Source organism: Lepidothrix coronata, unplaced genomic scaffold (assembly GCF_001604755.1).
Source record: "Lepidothrix coronata isolate B3197 unplaced genomic scaffold, Lepidothrix_coronata-1.0 Scaffold128, whole genome shotgun sequence".
Classification (NCBI taxonomy): domain Eukaryota; kingdom Metazoa; phylum Chordata; class Aves; order Passeriformes; family Pipridae; genus Lepidothrix; species Lepidothrix coronata.
The window spans coordinates 1,079,379-1,103,639 of NW_016690308.1; the positions used below are offsets into that span (position 1 = coordinate 1,079,379).

Below are 24,261 nucleotides of genomic sequence, written 5' to 3' on the forward strand. Positions count from 1 at the left end.
TAAAGTGCTGGGAATGGCATATAAGGGAAGGGGGAGGAGGTGTTTGGGGGGTTGGGAATGGTTAACTGTGAGATCCAAGCAGCGGAGAGTTTTCCACTTTGAAAAGAGGTGACTGTAGCACTTAATGGATGTAGAATTTACGGGAGAAAGACACAGTGAACGGTGAAGTTGTCTTTTCCTCCCTCTGCTTCTGATTTGGAACACTTTTGATAAATATCCACCCTTTCCACATTTTCTTGAAAAATGAACAATAGTTAGAAGTAATTTTCTTTATGGGCAGCTTCTTCTTTTTGGGGTACAGTGGTACTTAACATGCAACTATGCCAGGGTACAGCTAAAACAGCCTAACAGCTGGATGATATTCAGGGAGATGGATTGGCTTCTCCCTGATCCTAACCACCCATTCCCAGTACTAGTGTTCTCATCTAACCTGCTGAGAGGGCAGGGAACTAAAGCAAAAGAAAGCCATTTGTACACAAAAGTGACTTGCTTCTGAAGGATCAGACAGGCTTTTAGGAGATACCTACATTTTTTGGGATAGCCTAATTATACCCTTCATGTCCTGGATTATGGGGTTTTACAGGATAAGTGCTGGTAACCTGTGAGACAGCAGGGATAACAGCCTTCAGTGAATCGGAACATGATGGAAGGATAGTTATTTCATGAGAAAACATGGGGTTTATGTATTTTGTCAGTGATGTCTGCGGTGGATGTAACTCTGTGTGCTCCGTGTCCAGCCTCTCTGCAGTAGATTCCCACTTCATCACAGACCTAGAGCATCCCACCATAGGGATTGCTGCAATCCCATGATGTGGTGGGATTTGGTGGGCCAGCAGAAAAAGAGTAGCCTATGGAAATCCAGCTTTTGTGAACAGGGATACTGTTCAAAGCTCTCCAGAAGGTGCAGAGGGAAAGCCCTGCCTGATGTACATCACTACATCCCTTTTTGCTTTGTGTGTTTTAAAAGACAGAAGTGTTTATAAAGGACAATAATTGCAGCAGCCATAATCCTGCAGGACCATCCCTTGTGTAGCCCTGCAGCTGTGCCATCATCTTTGCACTCACTCCCTCTGGAATGTGGGTCCAAAATTTGGGCTATTTACTGAGCCAGAGGACTGAGAGAACTGAGATAAGAATTACATTCCAATAACATACATGGATTTGGAAAAATAGGTGAAGTTTGTAGTAGTTCCATCTCCTTACAGTTATTACTTGCCTGTAGTATTTTGGCACTGCGCTTTTTACTCTGGTGAAACGTAATTTGCATTTTCAGAATATACATTCAAACCCCTCCATGCTGGTGAGCATCAGTACTTTTTTTTGTTTGTAAGAGTTTCTAGTTTTGCTCCTTCCTTGACACCCCACTTCTTTTGATGAGGTCTCTCCCCTTACTCTCTTTTTCTTATCCCATTCACCTTTTGGACCCTTGCCTATTTATCCATCTTGTTTCTGTTAACCTGCACCTGCTCCCTCTGTGTTCATTTGGGGGAGTTCACTACTGCAGGGTTTCCACTCCCCCTGCCTTTATTGGCTTTATTTCTTGCCTCAGATTGCAATGGAGTTGTCTCACCTTAGGATAACGCCTTGCTTGTCAGCCTGTGCTGCAGCAGGAACACAGAACTCATCCTTTCTGGGCATGGGTTTGTTTTAAATTTGAAGACAACCTTTTAACTTTCTTTTCTTCCACTGTTTCTTTGCAAGGAATTGGCTAACAATCCTTACCCCATCAGAATCACGCAAATGCTTTGTTCTATCTTTACTGTGACACTCAAATACAGGCAAATATAGAGTTTTCAGGGAACTGGTTTGTTTTTCCATGCTCTAGGACTGGGTGACACTGCTGATGGCCTTTGGGAGCACTCTGAGACACAGCTACTCAAGCAGCAGCTTAAGCAAAGACGAGAGGATCTGGATCATAGTAAGGCTGTCGTTGCATTTCTCCTGCCCAGGTGAAGCTCAAACAATTCCTGGAGTGCTCTGGTGCAGAGGGAGAGTGCATCTGTGGCTGGGAATGTCTAATCCAGGTATTGTGCATTATTTGAACTCTTACTGTTTATATATTTAGGGCTGAGCAGCCTCACACACTAAGTGGCCCTTCGCTGAAATTCCCTCCCCCTATAACAATCCAAGTGTGATGTTCAGGCTCTGTTTTCCCAGTGCAGCATTCCATAGCATCAGGACCATTAGGGATTAGGTCTTTTGCCTGTACATTCCCTGGTCCTGCTGTAGCCTCTTCGTGCCTGTAGTGTTTGCAAGTTGTGTGAACTACAAAGGAGTTCAGAGAACTTTGGGACAAAGTGACGTGTGCTGTGCACTGCCTGCACTCCAGGCCTTTATCAGATACTCCTTCAAATCAAACATAGCCTTTGGATCAGTTCAGATGATAAATGGCATTAATGTTGTTGTAAATGAGCCAACAATATGGTCAGTGAATGCAACACATCAGGTATGGCCACGGGTCTGAAAGAGGAGATACCACAAGGGAGAACTGCAAGAACCGTCTGCAGGAACAAGGAGGGTTGAGGGAGACTGGAAAAAAGGAACATGACTTTCTTTTGTTTCCTATGTCTGCTGTTCCATGATGGAGGAAAAACCACGATGAATTTCATGTAGCAAACGTAACTCAACAGTCAAGTATTTTTATGCTAATCCAGTACGTGCAAACCCACAAACACCCAGCTACTCATCTCCCAAATGCAGAACAGCTCTGACTTGTACCTTCAATTCCTGTAACAGCAATTATCAGCACAATTACCTGCTCTGTCCTTCAGCAAACCAGGACCTTCACGAGGAGGTTTTTTGAAGTGTGTCCAGTGTTTGCGCTGGGCGTGCTCCCACAGGCACAGCACAGCCCTTGCGGCCAGCAGAGGTTACAAAGTACATTCAGTCCAGCCTTACACTTGTTCCTGCCCCTCCTGCCTTTTCCATCACCATACTTTCCAATATTCAGATGGAAACACTGGCAAAATGTTAGTAGAAGCAAATTAAGGAACAAATTCAGTTCACAGGGGCTACTGACACTGACGCCGTGCAGGTCCTGGTGTGCAGCTGGCAGGGACACGTTCCATACTTTCTGAAGGAATAAGTTTGATATATGAGTACAGGTCACCTTTTCCCATTCACTTCAGCAGGAACAGGTCTGACTGCAAGCACCAGAAAACAAATGGGTACTAAGAAAGTGACTTTCAAAACCACATTTAAATTAAGACCTGAAGTGAAGAGCAAAGAGCAGTGTCTGCAGAACATTATTTTTGCATAAATACATTATGTGGGTACAAGGGTAATATTAAATTATTCAGAATGGCATTTTCCTCTGGAAATTACCCTTAATAAGTGTTCAATATGGGTGAAAGTTCACAGATACTTTGGAAGTAAACTGGTTATTCTAAAGCTGACTGGAGAGCTCAGTGTGAGCAGTTACAGAGCCTGCCGTGAGACAGGATTAAACACACGTGGTTTCAGTGCTAGTTGGACCAAAACTCCAACTTACCCTGTGGTCCCTCTGAAAATGGCAAGGAGTGTTCTCAGTGTGCAGTCATGGAACCACTTCAGTCAGATTCCTCCTGTCTGCCATGAGGACAAGAGCTCAGGCCTCGCAAAGAGAGGCTGGTTCTTTCTGTGTTACCCAAATATTCCCAACAGAACAGTATTCCTTAGAAAAAGGAGATGAATAGGCCTCGGATACACAATGATTGGAGTTCAGTTCAGTAAATAGCAAATATTGTCTGATCTTGGACCTTTTAACTGAAGCATTACAGAAGTATAACAGGAAAATGTTTTCGTCAGTCAAGTGATCAATACCAACAAAGGGTCATTTTTCCTCAGTTATTTCAGAGCATCTCTAGATACTGAAAAATACTGAGGGCTGAAGTCTACTAAGAAACATTTTCTTACACCTAAAGAGTTAAAAATATCCAGAGTAGGTAAAAACCCTTCCCAGACCAAGGAGCCCTTCAGAATAATTATCTTTCACAAACAGCTCTTGCTGGGCAAGGAAATGCACAGGGAAGCACAGGAATCGATGATGTGTTTTACAGTTCTACTGCTTAAAATAGAATCTATTTCTTCATCTGCCCTATTGAACAGGCTTTCAGGAGTCATGGGGGACAGTTCTGCCCCCTCCATCTGCAGCATAGTCCTGTCTGTGGAAAGAAAGGGAGCACCTGGCGCTGTCGCAGTGGTCTCAGATCTATAGGTACTGCTTGCTGCCTGTCCAGAGGGAAAAATGTGCAAGAACTGGAGTTTAATGACATTTTATTAACTCTTTTCCATGGCTGGGGCCTCTCACAAGCCACGTGAAGAGTCCTGGACCCAAGCTTTAGTTGCGCTGTCCCTTTAATCTGGAATATGCAGCAGCACTGCTGAGTCACCCCTCCTTTCTCTACCCTCATTTACTTACTCCTGCCCCTCCCTTATGCTGGAACAAGCATTTCTCTAGTTCTGTAGAAAACTGATCTGTATTAAAACCGACACGTTTTCTTTAGCTGTGTTTACTGCATCAGCACCGGCACTTGTGCCAGGACAAGCCGAGTGCCTTTTTGATGGCACCGCTGTTTGTTTGTGCTTGTGGGGTCACACTGCGGTTCTGCTTCTCACAAATGCAGAGTTCAGCTCCGAATCCCAGAAGGTAAGGGTGGAAATTCTCCAAACACAGTTTTGTGTCACCGAGGAGGCTGATGTCCATAATTTTGCTAGTCCTGTGTCCACGAGGTGCCAGCAGCACTACTTGTAATAACGTTACAATAAGAAGTCTGTACGTGTTTGTCTGAAAACTGCAAATTCATTCTGGCTTTCTGCTTACTGCTGCATGCAAAGCTGCCTGTGTGGAACAGGGCCAGAAGACTTTGTGCTACAAAATACATAAAAACAAGTACCTACCAGCTGTTCAACCCTTATCTTCAAAAATACCTCGAATACAGGGCTGAAGAATATGCTCATGCAAATAAGTGATAGAGAGATCTCACGATCCATTTAGGCAACTCCCTGCCATCCCAGCTCCCAGAGGATGCTACAGTGCCTGTGCTGGGGCTGTATCCTGGCTTTTTACGTGGTTTGTGTGGCGTTTGCAGGGAGCCCTGCTGCCCACTTACCCTTAATCAGTTATCTACCACAAATTATCCCCTCCACACACCCTAGGAAGAATGAGAGCCACTATTTTTAGTACCAATCACTCCATCTCCCACACAAGGATAATCAGAGATGTGCTGATGTCAGCTCTGATGGCAGCAACCACAGCACCAGACCTCGAGGTTGCTGCTCTTGGGCCAAAGCAGCTATTCCAATTCAGTACCATCAGGAATTGCAGGGAACAGAGTCAATATTTACCCAGTCAGAAAAGGTGCTGGAAGAGACTTGACAATGTTTTTCACAGAGAAAGAAAGTGAGATAAAGTCTAAGTGAACAGTTTCCATTGTGTACTACAGGAGTGTTTTTAGACATGAAAGGTACCTGCAAGAAGAAATTTTTCACATTTAGTTCAAAATTAAAGTTCTTATAGGAAAGGGGAATTGTTCTAAAGAAAGAGTTTTTCATTACTATTAAACCCCTCACATTTTATAAGCAAACTGAAAACAGTTCACCTTTTACCTCAATGTTTATAAATGGAAAAATAATGGATCCATTTACTGCATTATTCCATTGCAGTATTCAGGGTGGAAGCACAGTACAAAAGTCCTGCCTGCATTACTCCATTAGCATAAACCAACTTTAAAGTCCAGGGAAAATAGGAGTGCCTCTAATAGTTTACACTAATCAAAATGCACGTACATTTACACATGTGAAAGAACTTGGCACGAACTGCTAAAACCAAACTGATGTTGTAGGGTTTAATTTCTTCCATCTACAAGAATCTACAGTTATAAAAGTCTCATCTTCAAACTTTACAGTACATTTACATTAGCAAATACCCCACAGCTCTCCTCTTTCCTCCGCTTCTGTACAGATCATATACAATAAAAAGTTTTGGGTTTTTGTTGTACAAACATCATTTTACACTTTAATACAGATGAAAATATTGTCCTCTGGCACCTCATTTCCTCCATGGTGCCTGTGTATGACAGTACAGATCACTTTCAGTCCATGCTTCTGAAATCCTCAGCTCAAGTAACACGGACTGATCAACAGGCCACAGCTTCTGCAACTCTGAAGTTTTAAATAATGAGAAAAATCTCCCACTTGTTTGTATAACAATCAACAGTTTATTAATGGATATGGTGAAATTTTAGCTATCCACCAAAGATGTGTAAAAAATTGTCATGAAAGTAAAAATAAATAAAGCTGTTTTTAAATCAGTCTTGTTTTACATTTCAGTTCAGAATGCAACATTGAACACAAAACTGTCATTGAAGTTTTAAAGAAGTCTACCGATACCCAAATTACAGCTTTTATGACAAATCTAATGAGAACTGAAACTGATTTGGTTTTAGGTTTAAAGACTTTCACATTCAAATACAGTGTCTCGTTTAGCACAACACTTCCTTTGACAGTGATGGGCAACAGTGATGACATATTGCTGTATTTTGACATAAGGCACTATGATATGAATATGCCATACACTTGCCTTATGCCACATATATCCATTGCTGACCAGTGACTTCTGTCAAATACAAAATGAAAAAGTTTCAGAATACAGTGCATTTTAATGAAGGACATCATGTGAAGTCTTCCAGCAAATGTTTTGAAGACATTTTGAAATACGAGCCTACATTTTAACATAAGCTTTTGTCATGCTGCTTTTTTTTTTTTTTGCGACATCACTGGGGGAAGAGACTCATCATCCGTCACTAAGTCCCAATACACATTCTCAACCATCCTGCTCTGTTCTATTGCAGTCACTGCTCTTGAGACAAACTTGACCCAGAAACTTTGTTCAAGTTCTCCTACAAACATGTACATTCACAGCAGTCATTCGCTCTCGTTCTCCTTCTGTTTGGCACCTGTGAACAGAAGAGGAAAGCAGGTGTGACTTCCTTTGGCTCATAGCATGGGGCTTATGGAAAAGCGCTGCTCATCCCAAATGCTGGAACTTTCCATGTCACCAAAATCTTAAGCCTGGATGTACCATTTATAAAGAACATCCTGCAGGATTGCTGAATGCCAACACGAAACAGAGCCACGAAGGCCTTGAGACCATCATTGCTTCTGACTTCATTGGTAAGTCCAAGTAACTCTTCTGGGAGGTGACTCCAAGTGCATTTGAAGACTCTCCCCAACACAAAAAAAAGTAGTTTAAAACCCCCCAAAGAAAAAGCCACAGCCCAAACCTGTCCCTCAGCTTAGAGCCAAGCTTATCACCATAACAGCCCTAAAAAATGAAGCCCTGCTTGAGCATAAACTGTATAACAATTCAGTTTGAGTACACTGTGTTGATGGGCCCATTTTTCCTGGCTCAGAGGCAGATTTTGCTGACAGCAGGGATCCAGGAGACCTGTTCAGCAGGAATGTACAGCACTTCACCTCTTCCCCAAGTACTCAAACCATGCTGGGCAATGACTGAACCCCATGGTGAGCTTGGCTTCAGCATCCAACTCTAGAGAGCAAGAATTTCTTGCCAGCAACTTGGAGTTGCTACTTGTAATGTATAATCAAACACTGAAAGATTCATTAAATACATCCAGTTTTCACATCACAACTGGTAATTTTTTTTCCCTAACATAGGCTGGTCTAAATTCCTGCCAGCCAATAAATTTTCCTTTCCAGTCCCTGAAGAGAAATTAACACTTTTAGGGCATGATTTACCAGGTATGCTTACACATCCACTTTAAGAGCCAAATCACACTCCAAACTCTAAAAACTAGATTTACATTGCAGACATCCCCTCTTCATGAGACACATCACAGTCTAAAACTGGGCAGTTGCCTGTGGAAATGCAATCTAATGCCTACCTGCTCCCAAAAAATGCCTTCCCTAACCTCATCTCTTCCATGGCATAACCCTGCCCTCTCTGTTGTTCTAACCCCTGTGCAGTACCCCCATACCAGACTGTTCTGTGAGCCAGCTCAGGGTGCCAAGCTGACAAAACTGCAGCTTTTTTTGCTGGCTCAGTTTCCTGTTGGATCAATGAGTCACAGCAGCTCACAGAGATCTCAGAGTGTGGTGCTGCCACCTGTTAACACCAGCAGTGCATAGCCCACAGTCTGGGAGCAGGAACTGTCCTTTTCAATTAACTACAGAGCACTTCTACATCAGTTCAGAGTTGCAATGTAGGTGTCCATGTAATTCCAGTATAACAAAGCTCCTTGTTTGTCAATATCCAGATGCATCTTTTCTGCCTAATTTTTGCTCTAATTAAGTTCGACTCTCCTTGGATCCTTCTGCCCTTCAGTCATGGAGGAAACTCCCTTCTCTGCCTGGAGAGACACCAGCTGCCTGTCTTTATATCTCCCTCTTGGAGAGACAGACACCCCTCCATTCTCTCTCTAGGACATGATTCCATTTGATCCAGACCTTTGTGCTGATTTCTCATCCTCAGCAGTACCTTCCACAGAGAGCTGGGTTACTTGCTCTCCGAGGTTATTAAAAGAAAGCAAATGCACTGACATAATACCTCCAGCAGTGTAAGTAATTACTTCTTTTCAGAGGAAAAATCTTACTATTTAACAAGCTACATTAGCTTTTTTTTTTTAAACCTACAGAGAAAAAAACACTTTAACATAATTATGTTATCTACCAGGGCAGATAAGAGATCCCAGTTAAGCTCACATTCAGACTTTATTATTTGAAGGACACATACAGCTCCATTTATTTAGTCTGATTTTTTTTTTTGAACCAAAATGGTAATCCTCAAGACATTTTTTGTCTTCCTCACAAAGCCAAAAGATGGCTTTGCTTTAGTTCTTGTGACACTGAAGTAATTATGTGGCCAAAGTAAAGTTACAATTAAGAACATAAAGCAGGTTAGGAAGTCGGGCAAAACTTAAAACCAAACCCAAACAAAAACCAACTAAATGAGCCCCCCCCCCAAACCAAGATAAAAGTAGCAGAAATAAACCTGTATCTCTGCCCCAAGATGAGCCAACCAAACCACCCAGCACAGTTGGACAACTGAAGGGCTCTGAGGGGGTGTTTTTGCAGACTTCATGGAAAACATGGCTGCATCCACACAAGGAGCACTTGGCCAGAGTACAGAAGCTCAGGAAGGTGGGGAAGGCACCCTGTTGAAGATATTGTCTCTATCATGGAATCATGGAATCACAGAACGGTCTGGGTTGGAAAGGGCCTTAAATATCATCCAGTTCCAACCCCCTGCCATGGGCAGAGACACCTTCCTGCTGCTCAGAGCCCCATCCAACCTGGCCTCGAACACTTCCATGGATGGAGCATCCACAGCTTCTGTGGGAAACCTGTGCCAGGGCCTCACCACACTCACAGTAAAGAATTTCTTCCTAATATATTTCAACTTCATCCTACTAAAACATTAATCAAGACCTTTTTTTTTTCCTCTAAAAAGACGATACATGAACAACAGGGACATTCATAAAGCTTCTGCATGCCCTCCTCAGTGAGCAGGAGACTGACAGTTAATACTTTGTCAGCTTTTTCCTGAAGAGAAATCATTAATGTATTTAAGAACTATGACACAGCAGTTACAGAATTTGAAGATCAATGTCTTCATCAAATAAATTAAAGCCAGCAGGGTGTACACACTACGAAAGCCTTGTGGCAAAGGTGAGAGGGCAGATAGATCCATACCTGCAGGTGTGAGTACCAAAGCCTGTAGGATGTCAGAAAGGGAGATGATACCCACAATGCTATCGGCTTCATTCACTACCACCAGACGATGAACCTGCCAGCAGGGAAGAGAGCTTGAGATACATGTACCTGACTTAAAGTAATAGCCAAAGCAAAGAAAAAAAAAAAAAAAAAAAAACCCACCCTAAAGTAAAGCAGTACGAAGACAAGTAGAAAAAAAACCAACCCCAAATGGTTCAAAATGTTAGCAATACCAATTCCTTCCTTCATGGCAATACAAACATACTTGCCCTACATAAATGAAAGCAGTGCATGTTTAAAAAGCACACAGCTGTATCACATGGAAACAAAATCAGATAAACTGACAGGTAAGTCAAGATCTAGGTCTTGAAAACACTTCTGCTCCCAAAAAGTGGCACTCTCATCAAGCACTTTTCCCCAGCTTACAGGCTTTGCCCAACTCAGCCTGTGATCTCAAAAAATAAGATACAGTAATAAAATGAGGCTTCCTTCTGAACAATAGTTTCTGTCTTTCTCAGTAGACAGAGGCACAGCACTAAAATTTGTTGTATTTTGACATGTCTGAGTTGGTTTAAACCTGACTTTTCTCATAGGGCTACACAATTGAAACTGAGAGCCAGATTGGTTTTAAAGGAATTTATTTTCAACAGATTGTGACAAAACTTCTCTCCCAACTGTAGGGAAAGTAGGTGGATACTCCTGTATCCTGAGGCTTATCCTGAGAACAGGCCACAGCAGTGAAAGGCCACTGCAGAAACAGGAGAGTGCCCTAATTCCAGTCCTGGCACCAGAGCCTGCTGCAACTGGGCACGGGGTTGTACAACCTAAACATCACAGCTGAACCAGCTCCTAAGTAAGAGATCCTAAAAAAAGTCTGAAGTTGAGAGCCTACTACATGTTTCCTGTTACCCAAGTGAATTATCTCTCTTCACTATTAAGCTGAGAGAAAATATTATTGTGTTTTCTTTTTTGATAAACGAAGTTGGTGATATTGTAGATGCGGTTATTAATTTTTGTATATGCATGTATTTAATAATTTTATTCCTGTCTTGGTGTAATGAATTCAAGAAAAATGGACAATGTAATTGTTTAATTTCTTTAATTTCCAGTAAGACCAAGCACTTGTCTGGCAGCTAAAATTAGCTTGTAGTTTTGACTGACTCATTTTTACATGTAATCTCACTGTGTTTAGACTGAACCAGAGGATAGGAGTTGTTCTTCAAACCCAAACATCTAAAGCTTCTTAAGATAGTAATAAAATAATCCAAAATTGAAATCTGTATATCACCAAAGCTAAAATTATTCCCTTTCAGGAGGAAGCTCAAGCAAATGCAGAAAGCTACAAGTAAAAATGGCCTAATGGAGGTTCTAAGTGGCTGTAACAAAGTGGAAGTTTTCCTCATATCAATTACATGTCTGGTTACAGCCCTGAAGATGGAAAAATAAACAAATCTTGTAATTGAAGAACTTAAAGTATGTAAATATTGCTGATGACATCTCAGAGACAACTGAAACTTGTAATACAGGGGAGGAAGACCCATATACTCATTCACCTCCACGAATAAGAAAGTTTCCAGTAGTAACAAGAAAGATAAACAGCACCAAAAGAGTGGACAGCACAGATAAATAGTTTACAAGAGCAGTTACCGAAGACTTCTTACAAGCATTTATATTCTGGACCTGTTTCATAGCATTTCCATGAGAGAAGTGCAGAATTCCATATGCATCAACTAATTGTACCCAACAAATTCCCAGAGCCAAGCTATAAACTGGAGTTTAACACATTATTTGTCTGCAAAACTTATGGCAGGGTTGGAAGAAACTTGTTTCCTTCAAAAACGCTTTGCATTCAGTTCAGGTAATGTAAAAAAAAAGAAATGCAAATAGCTGAATATTGTTACAGATACACTGTAAAATACTTTGCACATCCCCATAGGCATCTAAGTCTGTAAAGCAAACTGACATCTAGCACATGCAGTTATTAAAAAAAACAATCAACTTTCACCGGTAATCATAACAATTTAGAAAGGATAAATTTTTACTATTTATTAGTTTAGTAATACAGCTTTTAGCTTCTAGTGAAGGGACTCACCTCAGCCTTCACTATTCTATCCACAATGGTCTCCAGTGTTTCCAGCATACTACACTTTACAACACCTTCAAAATACTGAGAGCGGTGCTGTAGGGCTTGTGTCACCGTGATATCTAGGTTATTATACGTTTTTTCAGCAGCAAGATTCTGGAAAAAAAACAAACCCAAGGCCCATCAGGCACCTCAGCACTTAGTAATAAAGTACTCAGTAAAGTAAATATTTTGGCGTCAAGTAGATACACATTTCTAAAGTAAATTGAGTCTCTTCCAAGTCATATATTACACAAAGCAGATGCTTTTTGGCTTCAGTTTCTGGGAACTGTCAAGCATGCAATTATGGTAAACAATGTATGACAGACTGGATTAATTGATAAAACTGTTTGGTGATAGCCATTAGGCCAATGAAAACCTCCTTACTGTGCTATCTGGTCTTTGGCTTGGTGTCACTCACCCTGCTTTTGCCACGAGTAGAAAATGTAAAGGTGAAGTTTTTTAGATTTTAGAATACACAGAATATACAGGGGGTTTTTGTTGCTTATTCTTCACAGGACAGGGGAAGATACCAACTGCTCTGAACACCACCCATGGCATAGATCTTAGTGACTGAGATCTAAGAGAGCAAATTAATTCTTCACCTTTCTAATTTACGGGCTCAAACTCCCTCTCCTGGACTCAGCTGGCACTGTCACTCGATGACAATTTGTGTGCCTGGGTGTATTTGAATAAGTACTATAAGAATAATATAAATGAAAACCCATCACCACCACTAAAAGTAAGAGGTTAAAAGAACCTGAAAGCTGACATTCTCAACTCTCATTTTAAGAACAGGACCATGCCTGCAGTGAGAGAACTCTGTCCAGACCTGCAAAAGCTTTCTGTGTAGGTGAGACCATAGTGGTATTTTGCTACCGTTGGCACACCCTGGCCTACTGATTTTGCTACTGAGGCACTGGAGGAAGAACAAAGAGAGACCTTTAAAATGAAAACACTGGACCAAGCAATAAAATTGAATTAATTTTTGGCTAGAATATACTGTGATTGGTCAAATTTCTTGATTGAATTACACTGAGCGTGACAAGACAGGTTTGAGATGCCCATGAAGATAAAAGCAGTTTCGGTTAACTCATTTAACTAAGTCCTAATGAAGGACATTGGGAAAACTTAAAAAGCCTCTGCAAACTGAAGTTACCCTACATACAATAAGTAGTGTAATATAAAGCTGTTTTGTAGCGTGGGTTTTTTTTCCTGATCCCTAAACACATTTCTTCCAAAGAAATGATCCAACATATCTAAAAATCCTATTGATTTTTGTTGCCTCATCACTTAAAATGAGAAAAGAAGTGAAAAACATAAGGAACCCTCTTACTTTTGGTGTCTTTCTGAAAAAGAATGGGAAATAAAGGAAACATGTCCTGCCTCAAAGTCTAACACAGTTACAAAATAAACTGAAATGCTGAACCCACCAACTGTGAAATTTCATTGTCTTTGATATGTCAGATTGTCCTCTCTACAGCTACTGCCTATTTCCTGACCAGCTTTTATGGCAGAACAGGATCTTACACAGCAGAGAATCCCAAAGAACAAAGACAAATGCCAAGAAATGACAGGTAAGAGCAGTGACATCACAAAGTTTTCAGTATTAAGTGCACCGTTTGCAGCCAGAGATATTTATAAGCCTAAAGCATTTCCATTTGGGACTATTGTCCATATTACTGAAGGCATTCTAGGCAACGTTTCAGGTATCTGGATTCTTCATTAGCTCAGCTGGTTGGTGGAATAAGCAACCTGGGCACTGAAATCCCTAAAAAATAACGTAGCTGTCAGATGCTGCAATTACAAGGCAGGTGCATACAGATGGGAGGGGACAGGGGTAAAAAAGAAATAAACATATTTTTCAAGTTTCAAAAAGCCATGAGAATAGAAAAGCTCTTGCTCTCCAAGGTTGGCAAACCATGGCATGAATCTGACTATGCTGCTGCAGTACTGAGGGAAAGCCAGAAACAGAGTCCTGGATTAGATCTAAACCAGAAGGAATACAGATGCAATGTTCTGGAGTCAGAGACCCACAAAGGAGTGGGCCAAGTAGCTTTTAGCTCACTGAGAAAGTCAAGCTGTGCAAAGTGCTCAAACTGCACAGAGAAATCTGCATTCTCTTTGAAAACAGACTGTGGAACGGCAGCAGCTGGAAAAAGAAAATCCTTGCTCAGAAATAGAAACAAACACAAAAAGAACAGAACAGTTGTAAGGGACCTACAACGACCCTCTGGTCCAATGGCCTGACACTTCAGGGAGCATCAAAAGCTGAAGCATATTATTAAGTCCCAAGGCCTCTTAAACATTGACAGGACTGGGGCATCGACCACCTCCTAGCAAACCTCTCCCAGTGTTCGACCACCCTCTTGGTAAAGAAATGCTTCCTAATGGCCAACCTGAACCTCCCCTGGTGCAGCTCTGAACCATTCCCACATGTCCTGTCACCGGATATCAGGGAAAAGAGATGAGCACCTCACTCTCCACCCTCCTTCCTCAGGAAGCCACAAGAGCAATGAGGTCGTTGCCCCTCAGCTCCTTTTATCCCCACTAGACAAACCCGGAGTCCTCAGCCATTCCTTGCAGGACACTCCTTCCAGCCCTTTCCCCAGCTTTGATTCCCCTCTCTGGATTACGCCCTCTTTTTGTAAGAGTACAGCCAGATCTAATTTTGGGTAACATCCAGAACAGTCGATGCTTGTCTGTGAATAGTATTACTAAGAATAACTTAAATAAAAAGTAGGAATTAAAAAAATGCTGTGCAGAGTGAACTGAATCTGTTTCCTTCAGTTTGTTAATTACAGCCTAAGGAAAAAAATAACCAAAACTGTCGTATTAACAAATTCACTTGCAATTGCTTACTGCATATAAAATGTTTAATAGAATTTAAGAGATATACTTACTATTACATCAAATTTGGAATAAATATCTACAACTTTTCCTAAAGAAAAAAAGAAAACCAAAAGTTAACAAAGTGCTTAAAATGCAAAATCAGTTTTCTTCCTTTCTGCTTTCATTTGTTACTTTATAATTACACAGAAAAAGACAGGAAAAAAAAACCCAACAAACAATCTACTAAATGATGAGGTTCTTCCAAGACTATCAACCTACGTCTTGCATAAGTATTTCTTTATATTCCCACTCTTCCCCCATGCATTTTTGATTACTTTTTTTTTTACTCTTTCTTGTCTTCTCCCCCCACCCCAACACCAGCCCAGGGTTCAGTATGATTTATTTTACCACCCTTGTGCACAGGAGACCCAGCACGCACCTGACTCATCCACAACAGGTAATGCCGATATCCTTCTGTCTACAAATATATTCAAGGCTTTAATGATAGGAGTGTCTGGATGTATGAAGGCAATGTTGTGATAAGTTCCTATCCCAAGTTCATCCAGATTCTTCTTCATAAAGGCAGGCTTTGGCATCTCTGACATCTAGGAAAGTCAGAAGGAATGTGTTTACAGTGTAGTTGTCTGTGTTCACTCATCCATCTGCAGACTCCAAGTGGTTAAAGATCACTGCAGGAACCTGCTACCAGATTAATGTAAAGCTCAAACAAGCTCTGACCTCAGAGTTTCTGTTCAAAGCAGCTCTAAATTGAGTATGTAACTAAGTTTTTTGCTTATTTTTTCTGGTAATAACCCATGGCTAAAAGCTGTAGATCCTAAGCTGTGGCATTCCCACTAAAATTGGAGAGAGGAGGCAGCACAAGATTAAGCTGAATGTTTATTCTGAACTCTCCTCGCTGTGTTTGGCCTCTTGTTCATTCCTGTGACTAACACTACTACAGGGAGTAATGACAATCTCATCTCTGCGAGACAGTTAAATCTTCTTTTCATGTAACATTATAGGTTCTGAAGCTGAGAAGATGTTCCAGAAGGGACAGCAAGTTACTCCAATAGACAAGTCCTTGGTGTTCAGGTTTCATTAAAGGGTTAAAACAAAGTAAAGATAAAGTACAGGTCCTGCATCAATCTTTAATTTCTCTAATTTCTCTGTTATCAAGAAAAGATATGCATGGACACAATGAATATAGAAGTTTATCAAGAAGTTTCTGCACCAGGACTTAATTATATTAGATGTCTGCTGGGGGAGAATCAATTAAGTACAGCATAGCTTGAAATACTTACAAAAAGCTGGAGGAACTTGAGGATTCTTTTATGGGTAAGTATATAAAGTGCATTTCCACTGACTGGATCTATAACTGGCAATCTGTGGATTTTGTTTTTGATCAACGAATATACAGCATCAAAAAGGCTGAGGAGAAAAACATTTTATTTTTTAATGATTTCTAGCTGACAATGAGCAATGCCAAGTGAGATATATATATATATATATATACATTTTTATATATTTATAAATATATATATTTAATATAAATATAAACATATATGTAAATATATAAAAATGTAAATGTAATGGAAATATATATTTACAAATGTATAAATATTATAGATTATAAACATATGTTTACAAACCCCCATGAAGCCCATGTGATGAGTAATTATTTGCATGTGATGGAAATTGATTTTTTGTGGTATAAAGTATAGTGGAAAGACTTCTTCACACGTGCAAACTGTTTTTGCAGCAAGTGCTGTGCCCACAGTATCCCAGCACTCAGAATGGGTACTTTTGAGACAAACAGTGAAAAACAGAGAGGTCTTGTAATTAATGCACCTCAATCTTTTATAAATGTCTTACTGCATCTTCTTCATTGCAAGACTTCTCTTGCTGCACCTTGGACTGAAAACAATTGTACTATTTTGCTGTCTTAACAATATTCTTTGCAACCAGTTGCCTTTCAAACTACGTCCTCTGCTAATTAACTGAATGACTTATTTGTGACTTAATGGTAATTCTGCTGAAGATACAGCACATCATTACCTCTGAGATAATTAGTAGACTAGTCTACAAACTGAAAGCAAGAACCAGAACTTCACCCTCCACTTCAGGGATTAAGTAGCACTCAAGACATAAGTGATCAACCAAAGCTCTCTCTCAAGTTACATTTAGTAAATAAGGCATAATGATAGTTTAAAAAGTATTTATTTCAACTTTCATCAAGAAGAAAAGGAAAGTCATTTATATTTTAAGAAACACAACCTTGCAGTAGAGCAGAACAAACCACAAAGATATTGTCTTTCCTTTAGTTAAGGAAAGTTACTTGCCTTGAAAAGTACTTTTAAGTCTTCAATTCCTGTGATTGCTGAGAACAAGACAGCTGAAAGGCTCTCTACAATTTTTGATTTTTCTGAAATAAATAGGACTTACAGGGTAGCTTAAGTGTCATCATATTGCCTTTTTTGCATGTTTTGGGGCAATTAATTTTGACCCATGTCTAGTTCATTTACCAGAACAGTTATGCCGAAAAAAGGCAAAAGTTCAATTAAAAATTCTCTTCTTTGGATAATCAAAAAAGTCCTCACTGACAATAAAAAAAAATTCTCACACCTTCTTGATTATATTAAAAGACAGTCCTTCATTATTGTATTCTAGTTTACAATCTAAATTGTTTCTTATTATGTAAAGAAGCTTAAATTCAGTGCTGAGATGGAGTTAATGTATTCAAGTGAAGCAGACTGAACAGTGAAATCCTACCTTGCATCTGGGGAAATGTTCACTAAAGGTTTAAATGTCTCTTGTAAATAAAGCTCTGGGGACAGAAAATTAATAGACTGTTACCACTTCACACAAAACCATTCCATTTTATGAAAGCATTTTATGAACTCATTCGTACAGAATTAAGTGGAGGACAAACAGCAATATGCACAGTTATCTTAGTTATTCTACCACTTATGCACATTCCCCTATACTGACATTAAAAAGACAAATTTTAAAAGCAGCACTAAGCTGAACACCACCAGGGGTCACTGCAATTGCAGCAAATAATCCTTTCCTCGGTCGGTTCTGTGAGGCTCTGCTGCACAGGGAACCTCCATGAATTATTTCATGTCAGACAGTCTATTTTTTAACATAAAGCTGCCTCCCTGCATTCAGCACTTGTGTTCACACCCATACATTGCATGAATTTCTAGTTGCAGCTCCCTCGGGCAGAGCTTCCTGCTCACCCATCAGTTCACTCCACCTATCCTGTCTCAGGTACATTCCCATTCCAATATCCCACACATGCTGCCTTACTCCAGGTTGTTTTTCTTTCTTAAAGAGCAAGTTGGTGCTAACCAAGAACAAGGGACAAAGTATTATACAGCCCAGATCACCAATTCATGTGCTATTTCAGATAGAAAAGTAAGCAGCAGGAGCCAAAACAGAAGCATTTACTATTTCTGCTTTCACTAAAAAGTATGTGGAGAGAGACAAGCTAAGTCTATGATTAACTGAAAATTCACTATGCTGAAATAGTGGAAATAGTAAATTATCAAGTAAATTATCAAGTAGTAAATATTCTCACCCCTCCAGGTTTCTATCTTGTGCTCCTCCAATTCATAAATCTGAACCTACAATGAGGAGATGGAAGTTTAGCTTGAATTTTAAATCCACATTAACATTATAAACATCCGAACAATTTTCTTTTATTTCATTGCTTATAATAGAACAGAGTAAGAACAGTCCAAAACAACATTTCCTGGCAATAACAAGAAGAAAGGGTGCAACCCTGCTCAGTGCACAGCACCATCCAGGACCTATCCATTCTGGGGGACAGAAAGACCTTATGCCAGCCAAGGTTTGTAGTCCAGGTCTCTTTTGGACTCAAAGGCATCCCCTCAGTAATTTATCTCACCTTAAAACAGTTATCCAGAGTAAACCCTCTGGTGATTTCTCACACACCCACATCAGCAAAAAGCTTACCCTGATCACTTGACTGCTTAATGCTAACAGATTAATTTTACTTAATTACTAACAAGCAAGAGCACTTCTTTATGGAGGAACTACCTGGATGTTCCTCATCAATCAATTGAGGGTATTACCTATTACATGAATAACAATGTGCTTCACACTGTATGTGTTGTGATGCATTTAGCAACAATGATTAAAATATTTAAATAATTACATTTTCAGCATAATTTCACCTATTAAGACTAGAGCATTCTCTGATGGAACATTAATTTACTTATTTTTCTTACAGAAGGCTGCATCAATCACTTAAGTCAAATATTGTCTCTTCTCAGCTATTCCTCCTTCCTGCTGCCATTTTAAGCAGAACACATGGAATAGAATGTTAAACAATATAAATGAGTGACAACAGTCAGACCTTAGGTAAAGTTACATGGAAAAATCAGTAGTGTTGAGGTTGAGTGTCACTGCAATATAGAAACCATTTTTAAGAAGTTACCAGTTACCACTTTTTATTTGCTTCTCCCTCCACCCTTTGTAAATCCCCAGGGAGAAAAAAAGAATTCTTTAACAAGAAAAAAGGACAGTGCAACATACTATTGGCATCTGACAAGAATTTCACTATAAATTTTAAAAATTAACATGAGCTTTGAGAAGGCAAATGTATCAGATGTCTGCTTCATCCAACTGTTCTTGATTTTTTTAGCTAGTAAAACATCGTACATATGTTCTAATTGGTAGGGGGGGAATTGTGATTTGACAGGAACAAGAAAGGGATGTAAATGTTTGTATGAACATGCAAGCTAGAGAATTTCATCAACTGACTGCCAATGGGAATTTTAAATTACAGTTAATTGAAGCCAACAGATCTCCAACTGATTGTGCAATTCAGCCACATAACTAAAATATTTGCATATATTTTAACTAGTTTAACTTGTTTATTCCACACCATCACTCCAGGAACAGTAATTTTTTAAAGCATCCAAGCCTCTGCGAGCAGCATCCTGCTTAACTCCACACACTCCTTTTGGAATAGCTCCATCATAGTTGTGAGACAAAGATGATTTTATCAACATGTGAACCACACATAGCCATACACTTGATTTTTAAATATAATGAACTTTTACATGTAATGTCAAGATATCCTCCCCAAGTGGATTTGGTTGATATTTGCCATTTTTCAAGAGCTCTGGTTACTTTTGAAGTATGTGCTTTGAAACAACCTGAACACAAATAAATACAGTGATTACTAATCAGGTATTGTCCCTCACACTTCTTATATCACATCTAGTTTCTAGTAAGTGTGCTAAGCCAGGTCCTTCATCCCAATTCATCCCTAATGAATCCCAATTCATTAGTTGCAACACTAAGAGGAGCCTCACATTCAAAGGGAAGGCTCATTAAGGCAAACACCACATAAAACATCATAAGAGGTGGCACTCAGTAAGGGAATTCCTCATATTTATGCAAGTGTAACTGAAGCAGACAGGTTATGTTACCTGCCCAAGCTCAGGATGCTCCTGGCTAAAGCTGGCAGCTGAACTCAGGTATCCACACATCATTCTGTAACCTTGCACACACAGACATCTTTTCTCTCAAAAAAACCCCAAAACCACAGTGAGCATTCCCCCACTACATCTAAACTTTCAAAGACTTAAATAATAATGACAGTCGTCATAAATCTTTCAGTTTGATATTTCAGTCTCTGTACTGTATGGCAAATGACCAAATTATAGCTTAACATCATACTTACCATTGGAGACTTATAGTATCTATGTAGTATGTTAATGAAATCTGTAATTGTTAACATTCCTGTAACAAGTAATACATAAAAAAAAGGTATTTAGATAGATATTTAACATACAGAACTTTCAGCTATTTTCTCTATTTATATTCACAACATATAATTTAATAAACATTAAATCCATGTAACATTCTATTTGTATCGGAATACTTAACAGTAGAATTCCAAAACTATGTCTGTCCACTTTCACACTGTCACATTATTTCAGAATCAAAACACATGCCTGAATTAATATTCAAAATTATAACCCATGTGCTTCTCCTCACTTCCAATCTGACTCAAAAAAACCCCTTGAATTCAGACAACATCCATCTCCAAAAGAGTAAAAAGAAAAGAGGGAGGTTAGAACATCTTTAAAGGCTGCAGAACTATCCTTGCCTTTCATTTTCTTTTTGAAGACACACTCTCATTATGTACTTGCCAAATCAGGCAGAGTCTTAGACTCAAATGAAGGAACAGTATAATCCATTTTTATTGAATATTACCTATTAAAGAAGTTCAGTCATTTCCATGGTAATCCTCAATGTCTGTATTGAAATGTGACTTTAAAAAAAAATACAGTACACCCATAGTATATGTATTTCAAGCATCAACACCAAACTAGGTAATATAATACTGATGATTAGTTTAGTTACTTTAAAATATTAATCTTTTTTGAGCTTTCAAGTTCTAGATTTGAGAAGATGCTCCACTGTTTACTACTCTTACATCTAAACTGAAGAAACTAAGAAATGGGGAAGGGAAAAACTAATCTGAAGGTCAGCTTTAAATCACTAGAGCTTAGTTACAGATAGAATATGAAATGAAATTAAATATGGTAGACATAGCACTCCTATGGTGTATTGCAGGAAACCACTGCCCCTCCTCACTTGGATTTAAAATATTTTAACAAATGCTTTATTAAGCATCTACCATTCACTTCCAAGAATCCTCACCCTACATTCCAGGTCACAAGAAGTACATATAATACTGTTTGTAATTGCCACTGTGACCCCATTTTCTAACTGCAACAGAGATCTAGTTCTGGCAGGCTATTGTTGTGGCAATTAATGACACGATTTTTAAGAAAAGCAATACATGGATCTAATGCTTTTCTCCCAGTATGGGACATACCTGTAACATTCAATATTAGTTCTGGTATTTAAAGATTCCTCAGTGCAGCTTATTGAGCACATACAGGAATAGGCTTGTACTGCACCCATATCAGGATACTGCAACATGAAATTATTTTCTTTATAGTTATAATTTTCAAATTTCCTTTTTGTGACCATTACCTTTATTTTTAAGTACACTTATTAGAGATGAAATTTCAGAAGGTTGGGACCTAAAAGAACCATCATGATTCCCAAAGCACAGCAACACTATGAAAGATGGCAATATTTCACTCCTCAGGAGGAAAAAGAAACCCTCTTTGCCATTGCCTCTCCAGGCTGTTGGATGATGGCCAGCCCCAGAACACCTTCAGCAACAATAAAGCACCTTGGAAATTCAAGTAATTCTGAATAATGTCAGAACTACTTACCTACAAAACTCTGTTTTTTACTCTCCCACAGTGGAGCTGCTCTCACACCATTTGCCACCAAGGCAAAAAAGGCTTTCTTTACCTGCAAAAAAACACAAAGAACAACTAAACAAATCTTTTCTTTGTCTTTGCCAGACACCAGCAGAAGGGTTTCCCCTTTCACTAGGAAAAGAAAAGGCAGCATAAGCAGGTACCTGGTATTCAAAACAGAACATAAACCACACAGGCCAAACAAAAGCCTTAAGCCTTTTACTTTCAAAATGGTTAAAAAGCTAGAAAAAAGCTTAGCAAAACCAGATCTATATTTCTTTTATTACAGGAACATTCGAGATGAAAGTCTCCGATATCTCCATAGAGAGAGGCTTTAGTTTAACACCTGAAGACTGTGCTACACTCCAGTCAATGTTCCCTACAGCAAAAAATGAGACTGAAACAATGTCCCCTCCAGCTCTCAGAGTCTTGATTTTTACAAATTAAAAGGAATTGCCTGATTATTTTAAATACGACTGAAAGTTAAAAGGATTAGCTGGCTTGTTTTGCTGCTCAAGAAATCAACCAAGTAATTTCATTTCTTAATGAATTAACTCTCCTTAATTTCTGAATCAGAAGTTACAAGGTTGTGGTGCTCTTCTGAAAAGAAAAACTTCCCTGTCAACACTGGTTCTCTGAAGCATGAAGAACTCAGGCTTTAGTGCACCTCAAATTCCTGATCTCTTGGTGATATGTTCAAGCATAATATTCTTCCTGTCCTGCCTACACCTCTAAATAGTCTTCCTAGGGAAAACACAATGAAGAATTGATGGTTCTTGTCCAGGTCTTAACCTGGCACAAAACTAGGACATAATCAATCTATTTTTCTATATCCATGGAATTGGTCCTCAGTCCAAGTAACACAGAAGTAGCAATTGCAATTGCTTAACAGACCATGATTACACAGTGGTATCTTAAGTGTCTGCTTTAAATTATGTGCCAAGGGGCTCCTCTCCACAACAGATTAAGGAATAAAGGGGCTTCACAGTCAATGGAATCAGCATCCAAAAAAGCAGGGGCAAACAAAAACATAGGTAACAATCCATATTTCTTGCTACCTCTACACAGCCCAACTGCTCTCTCTGACCATGAGAAGCAAATCCACCCTCCAAACATCAGCAGATGACAGCTCTCAAAGCTGCCTCCTGAATTCAGAGATGCCTCTGCCATATCACCAATGAACAAGAATAACAATCTGCTTAACAACCACCACCCCCAAACTGCATTGAAACTGAAGAAACCATGGGGGGGGGAAAACAACAACAACAACAACAAAACAGGACCAGAAGTAAGACTAAGATACACACCACAGTATTTATCTAGAAAATGGTTAAACAGAAAGGTCCCAGAGGTGTTCAGCCACCTTGATGACACAAGGAGGAGTCGGGCTAAACAAACATGACCAAATCCACCACGGGAGCAAACTCACTCAAGAGGGAGACTGAAACCACACAGGAACCCTCCAGGCAGATACATGAAGTGTTCCCACACAACAGCATCACACTTAAGAATTCCTGCAGCAAAAAACTCGCTGCAGTGAGCTATTTGGGGAGCAGATATGAGGCAGAAGTGAGCTCACACAGACTAACTCCACCTCAGGGCAAAGTAAGTTCTAACTCATCAAAAAAGGGGAAAGTGCACTCACACTGCCTGAAACCATGAGCCTTCAGCTCCGATGTCTTTCCACGACAACAGCCATCACATGAGGTAACAGCCACTGTCAGCTCATGTCCCAAGAGCAAGATGTTCAAGCTGTATCAGAGCAAGAAGGTAACAGCTAATCCATTAAAGCCAGGGGGGGAAATAACTTTCTTCCAGATAGTAATCAGGCACCACAACTCCTCAAGCAAGTTTACAAACTCTAATTGATAACCTGGAAAAGAAGCATGCCCGTGGCAGAAAAGATGTGGAAAGCCAGCTACAGGACTCCAGGCAGTCTCCAAATTCCTGCTGCTACTTCTTTCCCAGACACAGTAGCAGCAAAGAACACCACCCAGCACCACGTTCTGATGGGAAAGACAGTAAGGTTGAGGTATTATTTTAGATTCAGAAATGATACTTCAAGAGAGACAACTCCAAAGACATAGTATGCAAGATGCTGAGCTTGTAGACAAATTCAGAAGGAAAAAAAGAAAAAGATTCTTCAAAGGATCCCTTCTGATCCTGCTTGATTTATCTGCAAGTTATTTGTCTCCAAGAATCTCAAGAATCTTCAGTTAGGTGCCATCTTGTCTAGCTTTAATAGGCATATTTTGGAAAAACTGCTGAACAGATACA

At 39.7% G+C, this 24,261-nt stretch overlaps 1 protein-coding gene across 6 annotated transcripts in view; it reads right to left on the bottom strand.

Moving 5' to 3' along the window:
• Window positions 1-5,814: 5,814 nt before the first annotated feature.
• Window positions 5,815-24,261, bottom strand: part of PRKAG2 (protein kinase AMP-activated non-catalytic subunit gamma 2) — a 211,285-nt gene continuing 192,838 nt past the window's right edge. For all 6 annotated transcript variants that reach the window (XM_017826516.1, XM_017826518.1, XM_017826517.1 and 3 more), the window contains 10 exons: window positions 21,955-22,036; window positions 20,382-20,440; window positions 18,246-18,291; window positions 17,435-17,489; window positions 15,967-16,093; window positions 15,105-15,270; window positions 14,737-14,774; window positions 11,804-11,950; window positions 9,691-9,784; window positions 5,815-6,935 (listed from right to left, as the gene is read on the bottom strand). In XM_017826516.1, the coding sequence (XP_017682005.1) occupies window positions 6,904-6,935; window positions 9,691-9,784; window positions 11,804-11,950; window positions 14,737-14,774; window positions 15,105-15,270; window positions 15,967-16,093; window positions 17,435-17,489; window positions 18,246-18,291; window positions 20,382-20,440; window positions 21,955-22,036 (846 nt within the window). In that variant the 3' untranslated portion in view covers window positions 5,815-6,903. The remainder of the gene's footprint in view (window positions 6,936-9,690; window positions 9,785-11,803; window positions 11,951-14,736; window positions 14,775-15,104; window positions 15,271-15,966; window positions 16,094-17,434; window positions 17,490-18,245; window positions 18,292-20,381; window positions 20,441-21,954; window positions 22,037-24,261) is intronic.